Raw genomic sequence first — 20,952 nt, forward strand, 5'->3', positions numbered from 1 at the left:
GCTCATGGGCAACCCGAACTGCATCCATAGAAATCAGGACAGACCTGTATACTTGATGCACAAATGGAAATGTTAAATCTCTCGGGTGTGCGACTGTGGTCACCCGGAACAGACCGTGGAACGCATGACGACGCAACGCCCAATTCACAAATACAAAGGAGGCAAGCACAGCGATGCACTCTGCTAAGCCTGACGCAATTATCTGACTCAAACACTTCAGTGTCAAAAGTATAGTTGTTGCTCTGCATCAGCATCAGCTACATGAAGGAGACGACCTAAAATAAGTAACGCTTTTTTTACAGGATGGATTTAGCCTTGCGTGGAACGTTTGTGGGGAAGAAAAACATCAAATAAACTTTACTTTTCCCCCCTTAATTTGCTAAAGGCCAGCTCCTATTGCCTTAAAATTGGACAGTCGCCACATGGCAGAAACCTCCATTGGGAAAAGCATGAAATTGAGTGCGTTCTGGTGACTAAAGATAGACCCAACAGAGAAACTCCAGAGCGCAGTTCATGGTGGTGCGGCAACTATTTATTCCGCATCATATCAGCAGGAAAACAGCCCAGCACTTCCACAAATTAGGCAACCTCAGTTAAATAGAAAATCACAATTATCCTGAATAATACATATGACATGTCATTTTGAAGGTAATTTGGGGCACCCCGGTGGCAAGATGTTAACTACCTCGCCTGGTATGCAGGAAGTCATGGGTTCAACCCTGACTCTGACGCCTCCTGTATATTTGGAGTTTGCATGTTATTCTCATGGTAGCATGGATTTTTCTCTGGGTTCTCCGGCTTTTCCCTCCACATTTAGAAACATGCGTTTAGAGTTTTTGGCTGCTATAAATTTCCCCCAAAATAACCCACTTCGTTGAGATATTTTTTGTGGCTAGGTCGCTTCTGATAAAGAGATATATATAGCTCAGTGGGTCTTACGTGGAAAAATAAAATAAAAATCCTTTCGAAGAAAATGTTATATATAATTTGAACTCATGGAATAAGTGAATGGTTTGACACTTGCATAAAAAAATCAATGCACCATCACCATCCCAAAGTGGATTAAAAGAGTGGATTTGTCTTAGTGCGTCAGACACTGCAGTTTTTTTGACGAACATTTCTCTATGACGGGCAGCTTCATTTATATATTTAAATCACGACCCTAATTGGTTGACAAGTCACTTCGTGAAGACACGAATTATCACCCGCATCTTTAAAATGCGTGAAATGTTTCATTTGAAATTCTGCCCATATGAGCAACACGGTGGTGAGGAGATGTTAACTACTTCGCCTGGTATACAGAAGGTCGTGGGTTCAGTCCCAACCCTGACAACTGTATATTTGGAGTTTGCATGTTCTCCCCGTGGTCGCGTGGATTTTTCTCCGGGTCCTCCAGGTTTTCCCTCCACATTAAGAAACATGCATTTAAAATATTTTAGTGACGAACCCCTGTGTCTCTATAACGAACCTTGTAGATGAGGTGAACACCAGGGCCCATGGCCATGTTGTTCGTGGTAACGGGAGGCATTTCTGGACAATAGAGGAGTGGCATAAGGAGGTGACTAAATGAGGACCGGGATGTGCCAAGGGTGGAGAAAAGGAATATTTTGGCGGGTACCAGTCTCCCGTGTCCCAGTGTTAGCTGGAGCTAACACTGGGACACGGGAGATTGACAGGATGGCAAGGGGAGTTTGTAAGTTGGGGTGAGGAGGGAATGCCCAATTGGACGAAGGGGAAAGGTGTGTTGATGGTGAGCTGGTGGCGTTCGGGAGGAGAAGGGGTAAAATGGGAGCATGAGGCGGACGGAAGGGCCAGCCACGTGGCGGCTCTGATGAAGCGTGTGTACCGCGTGGTGGTGGCTGGAAAAGTGTACAGCGGCACGGAGCAGGAGAGACGTGAGTGAGTGGAGTCGGCGTTTATGTGTATTTATTCACTCGCGATAGTAGTCGCCTGAAGTGGCACGCTCGCACGATGTTCGGTTAACCAATTACACTTTGTTTCTTTCACTGGTCTTGAAAATACTTTGGTTGAATAAATCCCAGGGAAGCTATCGACCGAGCCCTTCCTGTGATTTACGGTGATGCCATAAAGGCGTCACATCTCCATACAAATGAATAGGATTCTCCTGGGGGATTTAAAGTTTATACGATTTAAACTATTTTTTTTATTGTACCAGGTAAAGCCCACTGAGCTATTTTTCAGAAGCGACCTGGCCACAAACGATAGCTCAACGAAGTGGCTCATCACGTGCAAATTTATAGCAGACAAGTGCTCTAAACGCATATTTCTAAATGTGGAGAGGAAAACCGGAGGACTCGAAGAAAAATCCACGCGACCACGGGGAGAACATGCAAACTTCACATATGCAATCATCAGGGATGGGATTGAACACACGACCTGTGTACCAGGCGAGGTATTTAACATTGCTGCCTAACAGCTGTCGAGTACCAGCTAAGCCTTTCAATAATTAATCACAAGGTTTTACTCGGCAAATTCATTCATAAAAAGGTTAAATCATAAAATATTTGCTGGAACGTTGCTTTGTGGCTTTGATGGCCCAATAAGGAGCTTGTGAAAGGCCGGAGAGCTTGCAGCAGGTTTGAAAAGTGACATTTATTCTGCAAAGGCAAATTATGATTCACACAACAGCACATACAATACGACACGGCGAAGAGCGAGCGTTTAAATAGCAGCTGTGAGAAGGGGGAATCCCTTGGTGCAGAGCAGGTGAGAAGCGCTGCCTTGGGTGGCACCGCCGAGAAAGAGGGGAGGGACATTGTCTCTCGGTGATTTTTAGATGTGACAACAATCACTACGAATACTGCACAGAGGCAATAACGCGTGGCACGCTGTTAACCGATAGAAATAATGATGTTTTTTTATTGTATTAAATGGTAAGCAGTCTCACTGGTGTGCTCATTTGTTACAGTGTCAAAAGTTAAAACCATTGTTGCTATCCACGATTGCTTCATGTGTACACCTGATTAATGTGGGGTGCCACAGTCGGAAGATGTTAACTACCCTGTCTGGTATATTTGGAGTTTACATGTTCTCCCCGTTTTCGCGCGGATTTTTCTCTGGGTCCTCCAATTTTTCCCTCTAAATTTTTAATCAACGTGCGTTTAGGGTATTTGGCTCCGATAAATTTCCACGTGATAACCCACTTCGTTGAGCTATCATTTGTGATGGCCAGGTCGCTTCGGAAAGACATATATGCTCATTGTGGCCTTACCTGGTCAAATAAATAGCTTTTAACGTGTGACTTGAACCGATTGACTTTAGTAGCTGTGACCTGTTTCTTTATGGGAAAATAAGTAAATCGCAGAGCGAGGTATAGCTAAGAGTATGAGATATAGCTCACCAAAATTACTCTTAAATGTGCGCACAGCACAACCATACATTTTTTATGAGAACACTTTCTCGGCTACGTGTTGTTTCATGTTTTACCGCAGCAAATGTTTCTCTGGGGAAGTTCCCTATATTTAATTATAAAATATACAAGAGTTTCCCGAACAGGCTGGCCTGAGTGGTTTAAAATCGTGTAGAAAATGCGTTGGGTCCGACACACTTAGGGTTTGCAGTTCATTACCGGTCTACGGGGTATTAAACAATTCCATTCTGCTCGACTCGTATTGAACGTCTTGTGCAGGTTTGTCTTCGCTCAACAGCTTGTGAACACTCAGTCCGCAGGAGGAATGCCTAACAATAGTGGTACGCCCAGTGGCGTTAGAAGCCTTTTCTCAGAAAAGCTTAGTGCGATCGAGCAGCGTGGAAATAAAGGTAAATATTGGACATGGATATTGCGCTGGAGTAATGGTTAGCATTCCGGACTTGTAATTCAGAGGTCGCCGGTTCAATTTCCCACCGCTGCTGTTGAAACAATGGGCAAAATGTCTTAAATCCCCCCTACGTTTGTCTACCCAGCATTATAAATGGGTACACCATGGTCATTTAGCAGGTCACGTGTGGCGGGGTCAAGTGTACCTATTCATACTTCTTCGGAGACGTCTGGCCAGCATGGAAGGGAGCCAGTTCTACAGAGCTGCATCTCGTGGAGGCCCTTTCCACTAGCAGTGATGCTTTTACAACAATTAATTATTTCACCTTTACCTTATTGGTCACAGAAAGGCAGTGCAAAAGACACTCTCTGACTGGATGCTGGTAAACAACCTGGTGCGTATAGAGCAAGACCCGTATCTCTGCTTAGAGATATCACCGAATACGAGTTGTCCTGGCTACAGCTGACAACAGCCTGCAGACCACCGAATTCACCGAATGTAGCTGCCAGAGACACTTGATACACTTTGGTGAATTAGCTGCCAGCAGCTAATGTGGAAGGGCAGATCTAGCGCTCATGCGGACAGCATAACGATGCCGGGGCCGAATCCGCCCGTGTGATTGGCCGTGGACAATAAGCAAAGCGTTTCGTTGTTTGCTGCTGCCAGAAACTCGCTCACCTGCGACCTCACGGTGCAGTCGGGCGGCCTCCTTACCCCAACAAATGGCTTCTGATTTTGACTGTGAGGTCCACCATCTCACTGTGAAGTCCACCGTCTCACTGTGAGGTCCATAGTAACGCTGTGAGGTTGAGCCACGCTGTGAAGTGCATGGTCTCGCTGTCCATAGACCTGCTATAAGGTCCATATTTTTACTGTGAGATCCATCGTCTTGATGTGAGGCCCATTATCTCACTGTGAGGTCCGTAATCTGGCTATGAGGTCCATGTTCTTTCTGTAAAGCCCATTATCTCATTGGTGAGGTCTATAGTCTCGCTGTAATGTCCACAGTCTTACCGTGAAGTCCATTGTCTCGCTGTGTGGTCCTTAATCTTGCTCTAAGGTCCATTGGTTTCACTGTGAGGTCTATAGCCTCACTGTGAGGTCTTGCTATGAGGTCCATAGTTTCTCTATGGGTTATATAGTATTTTTGTGTGGTCTATAGTATCACTATGAGGTGCAAAGTCTTACTATGAGGTCAGTCCATAGTCTCAGTGTAGGGGTCCCACATGGAATATCCCACAATGTCGGAGCTGAAAAGACTTTCCACATCTTTGGAGGAAGGAGCAGCCAATATTGCACCAGCTATTAATAGCACTCTTAGATTTTATTTTTATAATTCTATAGTAATTTTGGGCTGAGTTTGATCATTTCAAGTAAGCTATACAGGAAGAACATTTGGGACCTCCACAACGGTTTTGGTGAAAATACACTCCTTAACACATAGGCTTTCGCAACCAATATTATCCATAATAAAGGTTTTTTTGGTTAGGTTGCGTAAATTACAGCTAATTAGTAAGGTTTGTCACTTCAACAAAACGTGCCAATTCGTTACTAGTTCAGCACACCGGTGTGTTGGAGAGTAAACTCACAACATTTACAACATTACATTTGCATCACCTTCACTCTATTCAAGACCGAAACAGGAAGACTTCGTCACAATTCCGGCAAATCGCATGATGAAGCTGGTTGTTGTAATCACCAGCGAACCGTCACAGTGCTCAATTTTTTTATGTTGTGGGTTTACTCTCCAACACACCGGTGTGCTGAAGTAGTAACTAATTGGCATATTTTGTTTACGTGACAAACCTTACTAATTTGCTGGGTTGGGTGGTGGCGGGTTTGACGAGACATTTATATTCATGCGATTAACCCCCAAAAAACGTTATTATGGAAAATACACTACTGTTTATAAAATATAGTCACAGAGACAACCTAAATGCATCAACACTGTACTATGCGCATTCAACGCTTCACCATCAACAAACAAGAAAGCATGCCACGCGTAATGTAGAGATATCTGCCTCCTGTTGGGAGATCTCCCTGTGATGCGTGTGTCACGTGCTGGGGAGTGTGAATCATCATGCAAGGATTGTGAAGGTGGAGCCTGGACCGATTGAGATGTCGTTCGCCGATGATGTGAACCTTGACCGGGATTTACACTCGGGTCGTCAGGTTCGTAGCGCAGTGGGCAGACCACCGCGCCACTGGCCAACTCCACAATTGGCTCAAACTGTAGCTATGGCGTTGCTGTTTTTTCCAGGCTTCTGGGCACTTTCTGCATGGTTCTTCAGCAAGTGGTGGAAGATGGCGTGCTGGAGATCACGGACACACTTCTTGACGACAACAACACACCCACCAAGGTACTTTTTTTTCTCACAGATGCTTGCCATGACCAGGCAAGCGGTGGCGAGATGTTAACTTCCTCGCCTGGTATACAGGATATTGTGTGCTCGATCCCAACCCTGACGCCTGTATATTTGGAGTTTGAATGTCCTCTCCGTGGTAGCGTGGATTTTTCTCCAGGTCCTCCGGCTTTTTCCTCCACATTTAAAATCAACATGACGAGTTTAGAATATTTCGTTGCTATAAATGTCCACGCGATAAGCCAAATTGTTGAGCTATAATTTGTGATGGCCAAATTGCTTCTGAAAAATAGCTATATATCTCAGTGGGCCTTACCTGGTAAAAATAAAATAGTTTAGTTTAATCCATCGCAGTGTTCTCAAAAGATAGATACACCTGTGTATGTTTTAGCATGATCACACCTGAGGTCTGGAACTTTCACCTCAGCAACGGTTTTGAGAGATGCTGTGATTTGCTGTTGGATATATGGCTGTGCATAGCAGGATGCGTCTTACATTGTTCCTCAGTAACACAGACATTTGGAGTTTTAGGATGGGATCATTGATAGATAATTATTCTTAAAATGTTACAAATATGTCACGTTCTTCAGTTGTGTACGTTTACACTGAATTTGACCAAAATCAGACTTTATTAACATGCAGTAATCTACAAATGAAACTAATTCTTGGGAGAAAATGCCACTCTCTCTCCTGCTGCCTCTCTGGGTCCTCGATGCTCTTTTGACCTCAAGAGATACATTTTTCTGCAGATGAAACACGTAAAGATTACCAAGTCTCGTGGTGCCGTCTATCTCGAAGGCTCACGAAACCAGCTTCAAACTTCACAGTGGCGAGATGTTAACTATCTTTCCTGGTATTCAGGAGGTCATGGGTTCGATCTCGACCCTGACGCCTATATATTTGGAGTTGGCATGTTCTCCCTCTGGTCTCCGGGTCCTCTGGTTTTTCCCCTCCACATTTAGAAACAACATAACGCGTTTAGAGTATTCGACTGCTATAAATTTCCACATTATAAGCTACTTCATTGGGCCATCATTTGTGGCCAGGGTGCTTCTAAAAATAGAGCTATATAGCTCAGTGGGCCTTATCTGGTAAAATTTAAACTCTCAACATATACATCCGTTACACTTCTTCCAGCTCGCCTCTAGGCCCTTTGCAATCTCTGCCACTATTCCTCTCCACGTCCACCTGACACTCGGCGACTCGAATCTCCCGCGCCGATCAACCTATCGCGCCACTCGTTCACCTCCTCTCTGCACTGGCACTCCCCCTCACTCCACCGCAGTCATCGCTCCTTCGAGACCACCCTCCCCTTTGGTCCCTTCTGATGTTACGCTCTTACCTTAGCTCCTGCCCCGTGATCACACCTGATATTCGCCCTCCCGTATCTTTATCCCCATTGGGCCCCTCGGGCCATAGACCACCCCCCTCCCCCGGGCCTTTCAGTGTCCACCTCTCCGCTGCCTGTCCATCATGATGTGTTGCCATGGCAACTGCTACCAGCTCCACTCTGGCCTGCCCAACTTTGTCTCCACCCCTCGAGTTCTCCGGTGCCGTCGCCCCTCCCCTGCTGACCTCTGTGACCCCTACTCCCCTGGGCTGGCTGCACTTGCTTTGTCCTCGGGTGCCCTGGCTCCCTGCGTGCTGTCCCCATCGGACACCGCCACCTCCAGGCTGTTACCACGGGCGCCCCGCACCCACGGTGGCTTGGGGACTAACACAGGCAATGTATAAGCCCATTGCTTTCGAACACTTATGATTGGACTATAGCTTGTGCAGAGTTAAAAGAGAGATGTCACGATGGTTTTTGCCTAAGGATCTGTGTTGGTCGGGGATGTATTTTGCCATCTACTTGGGTTAATTTCCGTGCTGAACACAGTGCAGCAAGTAGGCATGCACGTTATGGCCCATTGAGACATAATCACGTCAGGTCCAATCATATTTTGTCGAAATGTGTTGGCCATTTCTCTTAAAGTTCACCTCTTCTCTATTGCCCATTCCCTTCCTCTTCCCTCCCCTTTACCCGTCCACTCCTTCCGCGTCAACCCCTACCTTCTGTCGTGATCACTCGTTCTTCAAGAAATATAAAATGAGATCAGATCTGCTGGTTCAAATTGAACCATAAGAACATATTATGCAACATTATATGACCTAAATATAAACAGGAAAGTGAAATAGGTGCTTTTCTGTTAATTAGTAAATAAAACCTAATAAATCCAACCTACGAAACAGGATTTGTGTCTCAGTGAACCAGAGGAGGCGAATAGTAATCGCGTCAGTCAGGCAGTGCTGCTGCCATGCGTTAGAAGCCTCCTAGAGTGACAGCCAAGTAAGGAGATGCTCCCAAGAGTCACGTCCACTGAGGAGATGGAGCGATGAAGTCAACTCGTGTGCAGGTGATAGGCAGATTATCGCATCGCAGGATTGTGAGAGATGATGGTAACTTGGGGAGGTCTCCATCCAGTAGTAGGTTAATCTGTGGCCGGCAGTGGTGGTGATGGTGGTTGTGAGTGGGGTGATGGCCCTGGGTTTTATTTCGGCTTTGACATGTATTTATACCTGTGTATGGAATATTTATTTACAACTTTTTTGTCCACAATTAATGTGCGTTACTCTACTTTATAACAATTATATAATGAATTTTTAAACTTAATTGGAGGAATATAACCCATTGCATTATAGCAGATAGTAGAGACAACTACACTATGTGTGACAATCCACAGGCTATGTATTATTTAGTTTACTCCAAACAATATTTAGTGTTGAAAGTTATATTTGAAATAGTTTTTTTGGGTTTGGTTATTAAACATGGTTCAGGTGGCCCATCAGGATGCGACCCAATGCTATTATTTGTTATAAATATATGTAAATAAAATAAAACACTTCCAATCCAATTTCAAACCAAAAAAAATGTGCGCATGCGGATCTCTAATGGATAGGCTCGAGAAAGTAGAAAACCCAGGAAACACAATGAGTTATTTGCACAGAGGAGATTTGTGTATCACGAACAGGTCCGGAAAATGGTAACTTTCTTCCAGGGTAATTAATTCCCTATTCTGGCACCATCATGGCCCCCTGGTAATGGTCCGAGTGGAAGTTCGCGAAACAACCAACGGTCGATCCCTGGTTAGGTTGTGCAAAATTATTTGGCCAGACTGTGTTACGACATATAATGATGAGTGCAATCCCCAACCACAGACCGAGCCAACCAATCGGGCTCCCACATGCGCATACACTACTCATTTTATCAACCGAGGAGGGATGATGATTATGGGCAACGTTTTCCTTATAATTGAATGTGGACTCGCGGCCATCTATTGCGGAGCTCATCTGAACACCTCCTCACACATCAGGTCACCTCGCTCCTCTTTCTGCTTCTTTCTTTGCACTGCTCCACTTTGGAATTCACCTCCCATCGCCTCTTTTTCCCAAGTTCTTATAAACCTTGCTCGATGCAAGAAATGTAATAACTCTCATCTATTACTATTTTCCTATCTTTTTTTACCAGGTAAGGCCCACTAAGCTGCTGTATATAGCTATGTTTTTAGAAGCGACCTGGCTACAAATGATAGCTCAAATGAATCACGTGGACATTTATAGCAGCCAAATGTTTATAAACTTTGGTAGTGTTGTTTTTTTACTAGCATTTTGTGGCATGGCACCTGTTCACAACAACCATAATCAAAAAAATATATATATACATAAAAACCATAATGCCAATCGGTTGGATTGGTTCCACGGCAATCGGTTCCATTCTGCCAATGCTAGAATGGGCAACAGTCCCTCTCGGCAGTGCCCATGCCAGGAGGTTCAAGCGAGCGTCCACCAGGGCATTCCTCGTGAATTGTGGGTAAGTGGGTTCCGTGGCCCGGGGTCCCTTGCCGTATGTCCGAGCTGCACCCAAAAATTGGCTCATTCCTCTGCGCAGACTGAGCCACGACAGATGGCCCCCCTCAGAATGCATGGCAAAGGCCCCTGAGTTAATTGCAAGTTGAAGATGTTCTAAAGTTTTCCAACAACAACAAAAAACGCCATCCATTGTTCGGAAGAATGTGCATAATGGCTCTGTGAGAATGAGAGTAAAACATCAAAATGAATGAAAATAAATTAAAATAAAATAAAAAATCACGACGTTTCGGAGGCAACACAAGTCTCCGTCATCAGGTGGGACCGTCACAGCCAGATTAGCTGCATCAAGTGAGGCAATGATTGCCTCACTTGATGCAGCTAATCATTGCCTCACTTGATGCAGCTAATCTGGCTGTGACGGTCCCACCTGATGACGGAGACTTGTGTTGCCTCCGAAACGTCGTGATTTTTGATTTTATTTTATTTTATTTTCATTCATTTTGATGTTTTACCTACGTGACTTTACCGAAAAAACCTAAGAAGATGATTCCTTGCAGTCACGAAAGCTTCAAATCTAGAAAGAATGAGAGTAGTGAGCGACGTTATGCAAAGTGGGGTTTTTTATGGACTTATTCAGCATTGGAATAGTAGAAACATCACTGTCAGTATTGAGTGGTGGGTGTTTGAGGTTAGTGTCCGTGCTACTCTCAGAGTCTAAAGAGCTGGGGCCAGACTACCCACAAAGGTCGTTAAAAAAAGTCCTCAGGCTGCGATTGCAGCAAGATCCGAAATGGCATTTGATAAAGCGACGTAATGTTGAATGTCCATGTGAGATCGGGACGCTGAGATTCGTGAGCGCCTGTGGCTAGAGAGGTCATGATCACTGCCACTGCGCTGGCCAATCGGCTGCCAGGAAAATAACCCCATGTCACATGACCACAATGAAGTGACTCAGCTAACACGACCGCCGTGACATCATCGCTCCGTGCGCTTCAGTCTGTGTGTGTGGCTGAGGTCAGTATTTTTATGTTATTCATGTAAATTTAATCTGTTATTAATTATGATGTTGCCATTAATTATATCATTATTAGTTATCAAGTTACTTTTGTACTTCAACACTTGACTTGCAAGTGGTTCTGACCCACTCGTAACTTTTCTCCGAAACTAAGAGTGATTGCAAGTATCCAATCCTTTATGGGGGTCGAATTACACTATATCTGAGCTTTTGCAATTTTAATACTTAACTTACGCAATTCAAATAATGGCGTAAATTTATGCAAATAATTACGTAAATCATTCGGCACTCAAGATTCTGGACTTTGGCAAACAAGCCAGAATGAAAACAGCTTCTGGCCCTCGAGTATAGATGGACGTGAAGGATGCTCGGAATTTCTCGGTGGGATATTGGTACTCAACTTGGAGTTGTTCATTTTTTTGAATGTTACATTCTAAAGTGAGACCTCAAACTGTCTTTGTGTCCTGATGAGTCAACCATATATGATTGTTTAATGCTACGTGCACATCACTGCCACCACAGTCTCTTAATGTATACTCAGCAGTGGTTGTTTTGGGCATCGGGTTATTTGAGCCTCATTTGCGATTGATGAAAAAAATACTTGACTGGATGTTTATCAGTGTTTGTTCAGGTTGTGTAGGGTTCAATGCTCATTTCCTATAATTCTCCAATGAGTTTACCAACGTTTACCAAAGTGTGCCATCCACTCTTCATGTGGACATTAAAGACCTTGTGGAATTATCATTCCTACAAGTCAATCTGTGGCAGTGCCACAAATCAAATACTCCTACCACATTTATAAACGGCTTCAAAAAATGCTTTGCGAAATTCGTCTGTGTGAAAAATATTCACTCCCTACAGCAACCTCGGTCTCCCTCGATCGAGAGAATGAATCTTCATTGACCTCCAACCAGGTTAAATGCAGGACATCAATAAATGAAACGCTGGGTAAATAGAATTCACTTCCTAAACGGAGATCCGATCAAATTGCACGTAGTATTTGATGGTCCACATTCTGTAATGCACTATGATGTGACCAATTCACAGCTTGCTCCGTAGAACTAAACTAAGCTAGCACGTGCTGAGATATGATATTATAGTCTCGATGTAAAAAAAACCGTTGCTCTTTTCTTCGCCAGCCGCAGCTCTGAATATTAACAATCGGCTGCGTGCACAATTCATTTCTGTAATTGTGCTGCCTTTCCTTAGTGTCTAAATTGTCCGGTTAAATATCCATAATGTACATCAGCATTACCATTTTGGTGTCAGGTTTTATTTTTATTACGCAATAAAAAAGAACGCGCTGGTAAAAATGAAATTGTGATTTGCGGGAAGCCATTAGGCGCGTCTAACACATTTGGCTTAAATACAGTTAACATTTCAAAAGTGTATATAAAATATGCCTCAATTCATTAGTAATTGTGTTAGAATGTCAACTCCTTGTCATAAACTTTCTCATCTTAAGTCTCTCACTGGGAGAAACCCATAAAGCATACCAGACCTTTGAAATATGCATTACTTTTTATTAATACATCGCCGCCCCCTCCCCCCCCTCAAGTTATAACCACAGTGCAACGGGACTCCCCGCTGACAGAGATCAAAGATGAGGCATGTGTAATGACATTTTTTATTTTAAGTGTTTACAAAAATTGAGGGATTTTTTCCTTCCTCCCAATGGATGCCAATCCTCATATGCACTGTACCTGCAGTGCATGCGTGCGGAACGTTATTTTCGGTGCAAATATCTAATTAATGCATTTGTGTATATTTCTTTTGGGTTTATTATTTTGAATTTAGAGATAATACATTGTGAATAAATGCAAATCGCACGTACATATTTATTACAATTAGCACAAGAAACTGTAATATTCTTCCCGTGTTCAAGCACAATTACTGGGAACTGAAATGTGATTGCATGTTAAGCACAACCCTTCCAGTGTGGTTATTATCACAGCAATGGCATGAGGAAGCGGGTGTGATGGGATGGATGAGACAGTTCAGCCTTTGCTGTGTATCAAAATCAATGTTTAGCTGTTGTTGATAAATATCATGGCAGGGATCTTAGTTCGTAATTAAAAATTTGCCTCCTCACATCGCCATAGGTTGACTTAACGTGTCATATTTCCATGGCTTATAATGCAGGTCCGTCTCTTTGGGAATTTCCTCCAGCAAGGTTGAGACACTTGGGCCCCCGATTGATTCATACAGTGTTTTAATTGCACCCGGAATTTGCGGAATTGGCCAGAAATGCCACAGACGCGATTACGCCACGCATTTTGAACGGGCTGTTTGGTTCGATTCATTATGGAATGCAATTCTGCACAAAAACCTTTGCAGCCAATCAGTAAGTGAAAGCAATGCTGATGGGGATCGGGACCAAGCGTGCTGACATCGCCATGCGCGGCTGTGCCGACAGACTGAGCCGGCCAATAAGTGGCTACGTCTGTTGCACACACACAACACTCGTTGTGTGTGAGTGTGTAATAGCTGCTCTGCCTTCCGCAGTCGGTGTGAGATTGTAAGCCCTAAGCCCAAAGATGACTTTGTGCTGCAATTATGATGGAAATTATGTTGAAGATTACGACAATGATAATGGTAATTATGGTAATGCGAATTATGCTGATGACAGATAAGGATAAGAGATGAGTATTATAATTCGGGTGATGTTAATTGCTGATAACGATGTATACGACAGTGGTGAAATTATGGTTATGATCGTGATTACTGTGATGGGAATAATGGTGATTATGCTCATGATGATAATGATGATGGTGAAACTAATGATGAGGAATGTGAAATTATATTCATACCATAAACGAATGATATCATGATTACACTTTTGATGTTGCTGAAACCAAGGATCCACGAACACCCAATCCAATCCACCCAATCCACCAACCCCCGGAGAATTGGATGTGCATCAATGGTGTGTGCACACTGCACCAGGGAAATTAGCGTCGCTTTGCTTTAATAAATGCACCGCCTTCAATGGGAGTGTGGAATGTCTGGCTGGGGCTGGCAAACAGGAACATGACCGGCTACCCGTACGTGTTTGGTCGGTAAAAGGTAAAGGTGCAGTACTGCAATTTACTTGTGCACTCCACTGCTGGCCAAAGGCACTCCACTGGAGGGAGCTCAGGAAAGCCCCTCTAGACGGTGTTTTGGCCTACTCTTCCAGGCTGAACAGATGTCTCGGAAGAGGTGTGAGTATCCACACTTGACACCACCACCGTACGCGACGTGCCGCTCAACTTTTCTGTGGTGTACCCATTTTACACTGGACGGGAGACAGAGGACGGTGGCGTGGGGGAGTTGAAGAAACAAGCCCAGTGTTTCTCAACTGTCGCGCCCGCGGGAGATTGCATTGGCGACCGCTGCTTTTCCAAAAGTCCCGCGCCGTTGACCAGTTCAACGCCCGCGGCGACGTCCCTCGCCCCATTGGAGAGCGTTTTCGAGTCTTAATTTTTTTTTGTCTGCCCCCGTGCAATGCGCTCGCAGACGGCCGTGACGGTGGAGGTGCGCATGCAGGAGGGCTCGTGGAGCGACGGAGACCTCCTGCAGTTCGACAGCCGGGGCCTCGAGGACGAGGTGCTGCTCGCCAACCCGGCCAACAACGCAGGCCGCAAGCGGTGAGGACTCCGTCAACTAAACTAACGTTTTTTTTTATTTTAGCAGGTAAGGCCCCACTGAGATGCGTCGCTCCTTTTTCAGAAGCGACCTTGGCTATCACAGATGAGAGCTCAACGAAGTGCCTTATCATCATGTCGAAATGGATAGTAGTCAAATACTTGTAAACGGGAAAAACCGGAGGACTCGGAGAAAAATCCACACGACCACACAAACTCCAAATATACAGGCGTCACGGTGGGGATCGAACCCACGACCTTCTGCCTACCAGGCATAGTAGATAACATCTCACCACCACAGCAACCCCTGCGTCTTCTAGCGAATTGTGGCACTGCACATAATAAATATGTCGTTTTGACCCTTTTGTCAATCCACTGCTGGATGAAAGGTGTTCTACGCCTTTCGGTCTTCGAGGTTGTTTGACCATACTTGGCCACACTGCTCAATGCAGGTTGGTGAAATGTGGTACCAACAACTGGTTCAGATATGGCTCATTGCTGATATTGGATGTGACCAGGCTTAAAATTCAGGTGACCGCATCAATAGTGCAATCCACTAACCACTGCCACCGCTCCCCCACACCATATATACGACATTGTATATAGAGTGGTGGCTTATACACATTCACTACGATAATAGAGAGAAGGGTTTGAATGGCACACCATGGAATGTGTAGCGACTCAATGCCCGATTATCACAGCGATGATACACTCCACTACTCTTGATGCAATAATCTGGCTCAACAACTTCAATGTAAAATTACAGCTGTTGCTTCATCAACATCGCCATACGACAGACAACAGTGGGTGGGAGTGCACACATCATTGGAATTTGGTATGTGAACGTGGCCCGAAACTCTGGTCGACTCAGCCTAAAACGAGTACATGGTTATGGGGGGCTAACGCGACCCCAGCGGAGACGACATTACCATGCTGCTGACTCAGGGTTGCTGCCTGTTCCCTGTGTGCCCCGTCCAGTGTTCGGGTGGTGGGAATTGATTTGTTCCGAGATGTGCTGGGATAGCGTTGAACCTTATTACAGTAAGTCTGCACAGCGTTGGCAGACCGAGGAGGCTAACAGAGGCACCGTGTGTGTGTATATATTGGGTTGGCCTGTGGGAAAGGTGGCAACTCCATGCTGACCCCCCAATCATATCAATTTCAATAGGTGCCCTTAGAGTTTAAAAGTGAAACTCTGATTAGCACGTTCAATCTTGATTTTAAGCTTTCGTGACTGCAGGAATCCATACTCTTTGGTTCTTTCGGTAAAGTCACATCGGTAGAAAAAATAATAGATCACGACGTTTCGATCTGACGTCAGCAGTCCTCCTGTGTTTGTTTCACACCTGATGACGGTTGCTTATGTTGCGATCGAAACGTCGTGATCTATTATTTTTTCTACTTACGTTACTTTACCGAAGGAACCAAAGAGTTCTGATTAGCACGGTTGGCTACGTACGGTGGGAAAGAAGAGTGCAGTTGTCGAGAATATAAATAACAACATAAATAAAGCAGGCGGTACGTCTCCTTCATATTTCCGTCTCTCCACTTAAAAAGTTAAGGTATTTCTTACGTGACCCATCAGCTGCACTGCCTTCTGGGAGTGTGCATGATATCAGCAGCATTGAGTCAAATACATGCAAACTCTGGTCCGGTTTAAACCTACAGTTGTCTCATCAGCAGTCAGGCTTACTTGAATCGATGTTGGTGCAAGCCTGACTGCTGATAAGAGACTTCCCTTTGTGTATTTGTTTATACTACATTGGTGAATCAACTCACACATCTGAAGGACATTCATCATACAGCACGTGATTAAAATAATCGTGAAATTACCATATTTCATTTATATTTGCAGGTAATTAGCATCAAACACATTTCATTACCACTTAATAACTTGACAACAATGAAACTAAATAATTGCAATGTAATTTTTAGTTTTTTACTAAAAGTTTAAGCACCACTACTATATAGTTTAAGTCTGGGTCTGGGTCCCCCATCACCCACCCACACTGACAAGAGTGGTGAAGTATGGTTAAATAGGGTCCATGGTTCAAATATGCGGGAAGACCTTCATTGACAAAGAGATTTCAATAACATGTACTTGATACCAAGTTAGCGTTATGTTGTATGAAATGCAATATCCTATAATAATACAGTGTCCAAACTTTGTATAAATGCATTCCAAGACAAAGTACAACATGTGGTCAAAACGGTGGAAACAATTGTAAACACAATTGAGTTGGCACAGCGAAACCCACCGGCGTGAGGTCACTGCCAATCTAAGATATTGAGATTGAGGTCAGCCAACATGTGCATCATCTCTGCATCTCATCACCCCTTAACCACTTTCCTTAATGCGTATTTCCGAAAAAATAAAGTGGTTAAACATCCAAATGCAGGAGCCTCTTCAAAAAGACTCAAGTCTCGGTGAGGCTTTGTCTACTAAATGCTGTGAGGAAGCATTCCCATGGTGTCCTTATTGGGACAGTGTAAGCCGTCATTAAAACGCTTTTATTTTTAAACATCTACGCTCAAAGTAATGTGGAATGATGCTAATCTCTGTTTATGAGACAGCCATTAAATTGTACACCACTGCGGCAGAAACCATTGTTCCTCTATTGGACAACAATTTTACATGCCCTGAAGAGATCACCGTTAAAATGGAAACGAGCCTGAAAGACCAGGCAGAACTATGGTGACACGTGCTTAGATCAGCACTGAGCGACAGAAAGAAGCACGTGTATCAGGGAACAGATGCGAGTCAGAGACCTACATTGTGAGTAGGTTTGGGCTTTGATACCATGGCCTAGAAGAAGGGATGAGGAGTGATGTATGTATGTATGTTGAACTTCTTTCGTACCGTATGTAGCCAACCGTGCTAATTGGAGGTCTGGGGGAAGGACAACAAACTAAGCACAAAAAGCAGTTTTGAAGAAATTCGTTTTCAATCTATATTTAAAAGCGCATACCTCCAGTGGCGTCCTAATATCAGAAGGAAGAGCGTTCCAGACGGCCGCAGAAGCAAATCTGAAAGTGCGCGATGCGGTAACCGTCTTTGTTCGACTACTCGCCAAAAGCCGCTGCGAGGATGATTGGAGTTCGCGTGATGGTCTATGCTCCTTGACGAGATCAGTGATGGACAATGCTTGTGAAGTAATGGCAGCCAAAAGAGAGATGCACACCCAGGAAGGGTGACCACTGAAGATATTGAGCAATAAAATCAATGTGTGGTGCCGGAGTTAGATTTACTGCGGTATTGCAGGACCGTAAGTGACGTTAATTGGAATGGGAGGCCTTCATCCAGCAATGGATAGACAATGGCTGCTGTTGTTTGATGATGATGATGATGCAGTATTGATGATGATTTAAACGAGAAACCTCCCAATTGTAAATTGTGTTGTCTGACTGTGGTGGCTGGTCGGCTGGCTGGTTGCTGTCATCATGAGCTGATGATGCAAAGGCAATGCGATTCAACACTGACGAGGCTTTTGGCTTCGACAGGCTTCCTGCAGTCAAGCATAAACTCTTTTACGAAAGTGTGTATATGTGCTTCTAAAACCACCTCATCTCTCAGCAAATTGTTATGTTGGCAATGCAGGCTATGGAGCGATCCCTTTCTCTCATTTCCTGACCTTGGTAGTCTCTTCTAGAAGATGCTGTGAGCACAAACGCCCATTCACGAGCCCATTATCTTTGAGCCGTTTGTACTCAGAAACGTCCTGCGTGGATTGTTATGCAGCTTGACATTTGATACACGCTTATATCATTTTATAGAAACGTGCAAGAAAAATGAATGCAGAATCGTTGACATCAAACTGTTGCCTTATACATCACCTAGCTTTATTATCCTTATTCAATAATGAATTGTGAAACTTTTGAATGCGTTATTCCGAACTTAACTATCACCTACGATATAGTTTTTACATCAAACGCAAAACTATTTTTTCCTTTCGCTTTTGTACCGCCTTGAGGTCATTTGGAAGAGCGATTCAGCAAAGTTATTCATTGATGTGTGTGGTTAGTGTATTTAAAGAAAGGCTGTTTATAATATATCTTGTGTAGGCCATTAAGTATCGATTATTATTTTACTTGCTTAAATGTATCTATTACTCTGCTGCTCCTGCTAACGCGATACCGCTGCCTAAACACGTAAATCAGCAAAGTCGTCTTCCAATATTTCCCAACATCGCTTAATCCCATGGTGCAGCCCCCTGTCCAACCTTCATGGCCTACGTTATGTCCTCGTGGATTTCAGAGCGCTGCAGCTCCATCGACGTTGTGTAACTTTACACGCCATACATTATTCACCGTGCCGTTCTCAAAAAAATGAGTCACACGCAACGCTCTTTGATATATGAAGGAGGATGTTTTACTTTGAAGTCGCTGGCCGCATGAGCAGTGACTGGTCCGCACCTCCTCCCAGCCTGATTGAGCAACTCCTCGTTTTTCCTGCTCGTTTGCAGAACCGCAGAGGAAGAGGGGGGCAGCTGCTACAATAGCGATGAAGACGTCAATTCAAGGTAACGACAACTTAAAAGCTGACAGTCACCATCTTAACACGTAGGAAGCTTTCGCGACAAAATATTATCCATAATAGAGGTTTTTGGGTTCGATAAATGTGTCGTTAAACCCGCCACCACCCGACATAGCCAAATAGTAAGGTTTGTCAATTACGCAAAACATGGCAATTCGATACTTGTACACCACACAGGTGTGTTGGAGAGTAACGAATTGACATGTTTTGTTTCCGTGACAAATCTTACTAATTGGCTGTGTCAGGTGGTGGCAGGTTTAACAACACATGTATATTACGCGATCTAACCCAACAAACTCTATTTTGGAGTCACCATCTTACAGGAGTCGCAAAGCATTTTGCTCAACCCGCTATATGCGGAACAGGAAAATCAAAGTGTATTTTTAACAACAGGAAAATATATTTGGACCATATATAATTTTTACAATATGCACATTTCAATAAAGCCATGAATCATGTTTTCCCAACGACAGCTTCCTGAAATATTTGTCATTATATACTAATGTATGTATTATGTAACCATTGTAATGTGTGACTGCGATGACACTGGGGCCGTGCATCATCAATAAGGCATTTCATATCAACTGTGTGTCCTGGAAGCAAAACGAGACTAATATAGAGTGGACAAAAGCACATTTCTAATAATTCCCTGTGTTCTACGGTTTCATATTGGTTTGCACATGGAAATGGGTTTTTTTTTCACCAAAATCTATACGTACATCTAGAAGCCCATACACGTCAAACATCCCACGGAAGTAAAGTATTGTTAAAATATAGTTGCATCTCATTCAGAATGGGTGATTAACTTGTCAATAAATGTAACAAACCCTATCGCATGTGTGGGATGTATTTTCAAAATGTTATATACATGTCCATGCATTACTCACAGCTGTACGTAAATGTCCTAGAATCCTCAAAAGAAATGCTGTTCATGTTACTGATACAGCACTGGCTTGTGATGTAACATAAAACTTTAATTAAAACCCTGCCTTTGAACACCAAATGTTCATAACATAATTTTAATTTACATTTATGTTTTATAAGACCTGCGTGGATAATGCAATTATAAATGTTCTTTCTGCCAGAGACTGATGGGTATTCATATCATCTATTTGAACGTTTTTAAATGCTGTATATATGTAAATTTAATCTTGTGTAGAAGTCTATTCTGTTAGGTCCAGCTGGGTCATGCATGAGGCATGGAGAAAATCCATGGGTTAGAGGCACGTTTTGACAGAACAGCCAAAGCTTGCACTATTCCTTGTGTATCGGAGGCATGGGGGAAGGACAACAAACTAACACACACAACAACGTTTGGCCCTCTCGACACAGAGGTTCTCATTATTAATGCTCAAGCGCCACCACACCGTTCACAAATGGGACAGCTTCTGTCAAGGCTGTGGAGTAGCAGCAATGTAACAATGCTATTCAGGTCGAATGGTCACGTAACGGGACTTGCGAGCCGGTGTATGAATCACGTAATCGCACGGTGAGTCGCCACCATGGGAAAGAAACGTGTAAATGAATGCAAGCAAGGAGTCAGCCTGATCTAGGTCGACGAAGTGACATCCTCCAACTGGATTTAGCCACAAGTTAATTAACTTCTTCGTGTATCCCACAGGCTTTGAAAACACATTTAAATATTAACTGGGCATCCAATTCGTTGTTGGGAAATAGGTTAAACTTTCATATTTAGATTTTATTATTTTAATCATATAAATCTCGTATATGTGCTCAAGGAGAGTAACCTGTTAACCCCTACCGTATAATACTTGCATGGTAAAGC

At 43.8% G+C, this 20,952-nt stretch overlaps 1 protein-coding gene across 1 annotated transcript in view; it reads left to right on the forward strand.

Annotated features, from left to right (window-relative positions):
- The window catches only part of OTOF (otoferlin), a 126,846-nt gene that overhangs the window by 23,014 nt on the left and 82,880 nt on the right, over positions 1–20,952 (forward strand). Inside the window, exons 4-6 of the mRNA XM_078600533.1 lie at positions 6,040–6,139; positions 14,505–14,635; positions 19,096–19,152. Coding sequence (XP_078456659.1) covers positions 6,040–6,139; positions 14,505–14,635; positions 19,096–19,152 — 288 coding nt within the window. The remainder of the gene's footprint in view (positions 1–6,039; positions 6,140–14,504; positions 14,636–19,095; positions 19,153–20,952) is intronic.

Source organism: Lampetra planeri, chromosome 14 (assembly GCF_965212315.1).
Source record: "Lampetra planeri chromosome 14, kcLamPlan1.2.h2, whole genome shotgun sequence".
NCBI classification, from domain to species: domain Eukaryota; kingdom Metazoa; phylum Chordata; class Hyperoartia; order Petromyzontiformes; family Petromyzontidae; genus Lampetra; species Lampetra planeri.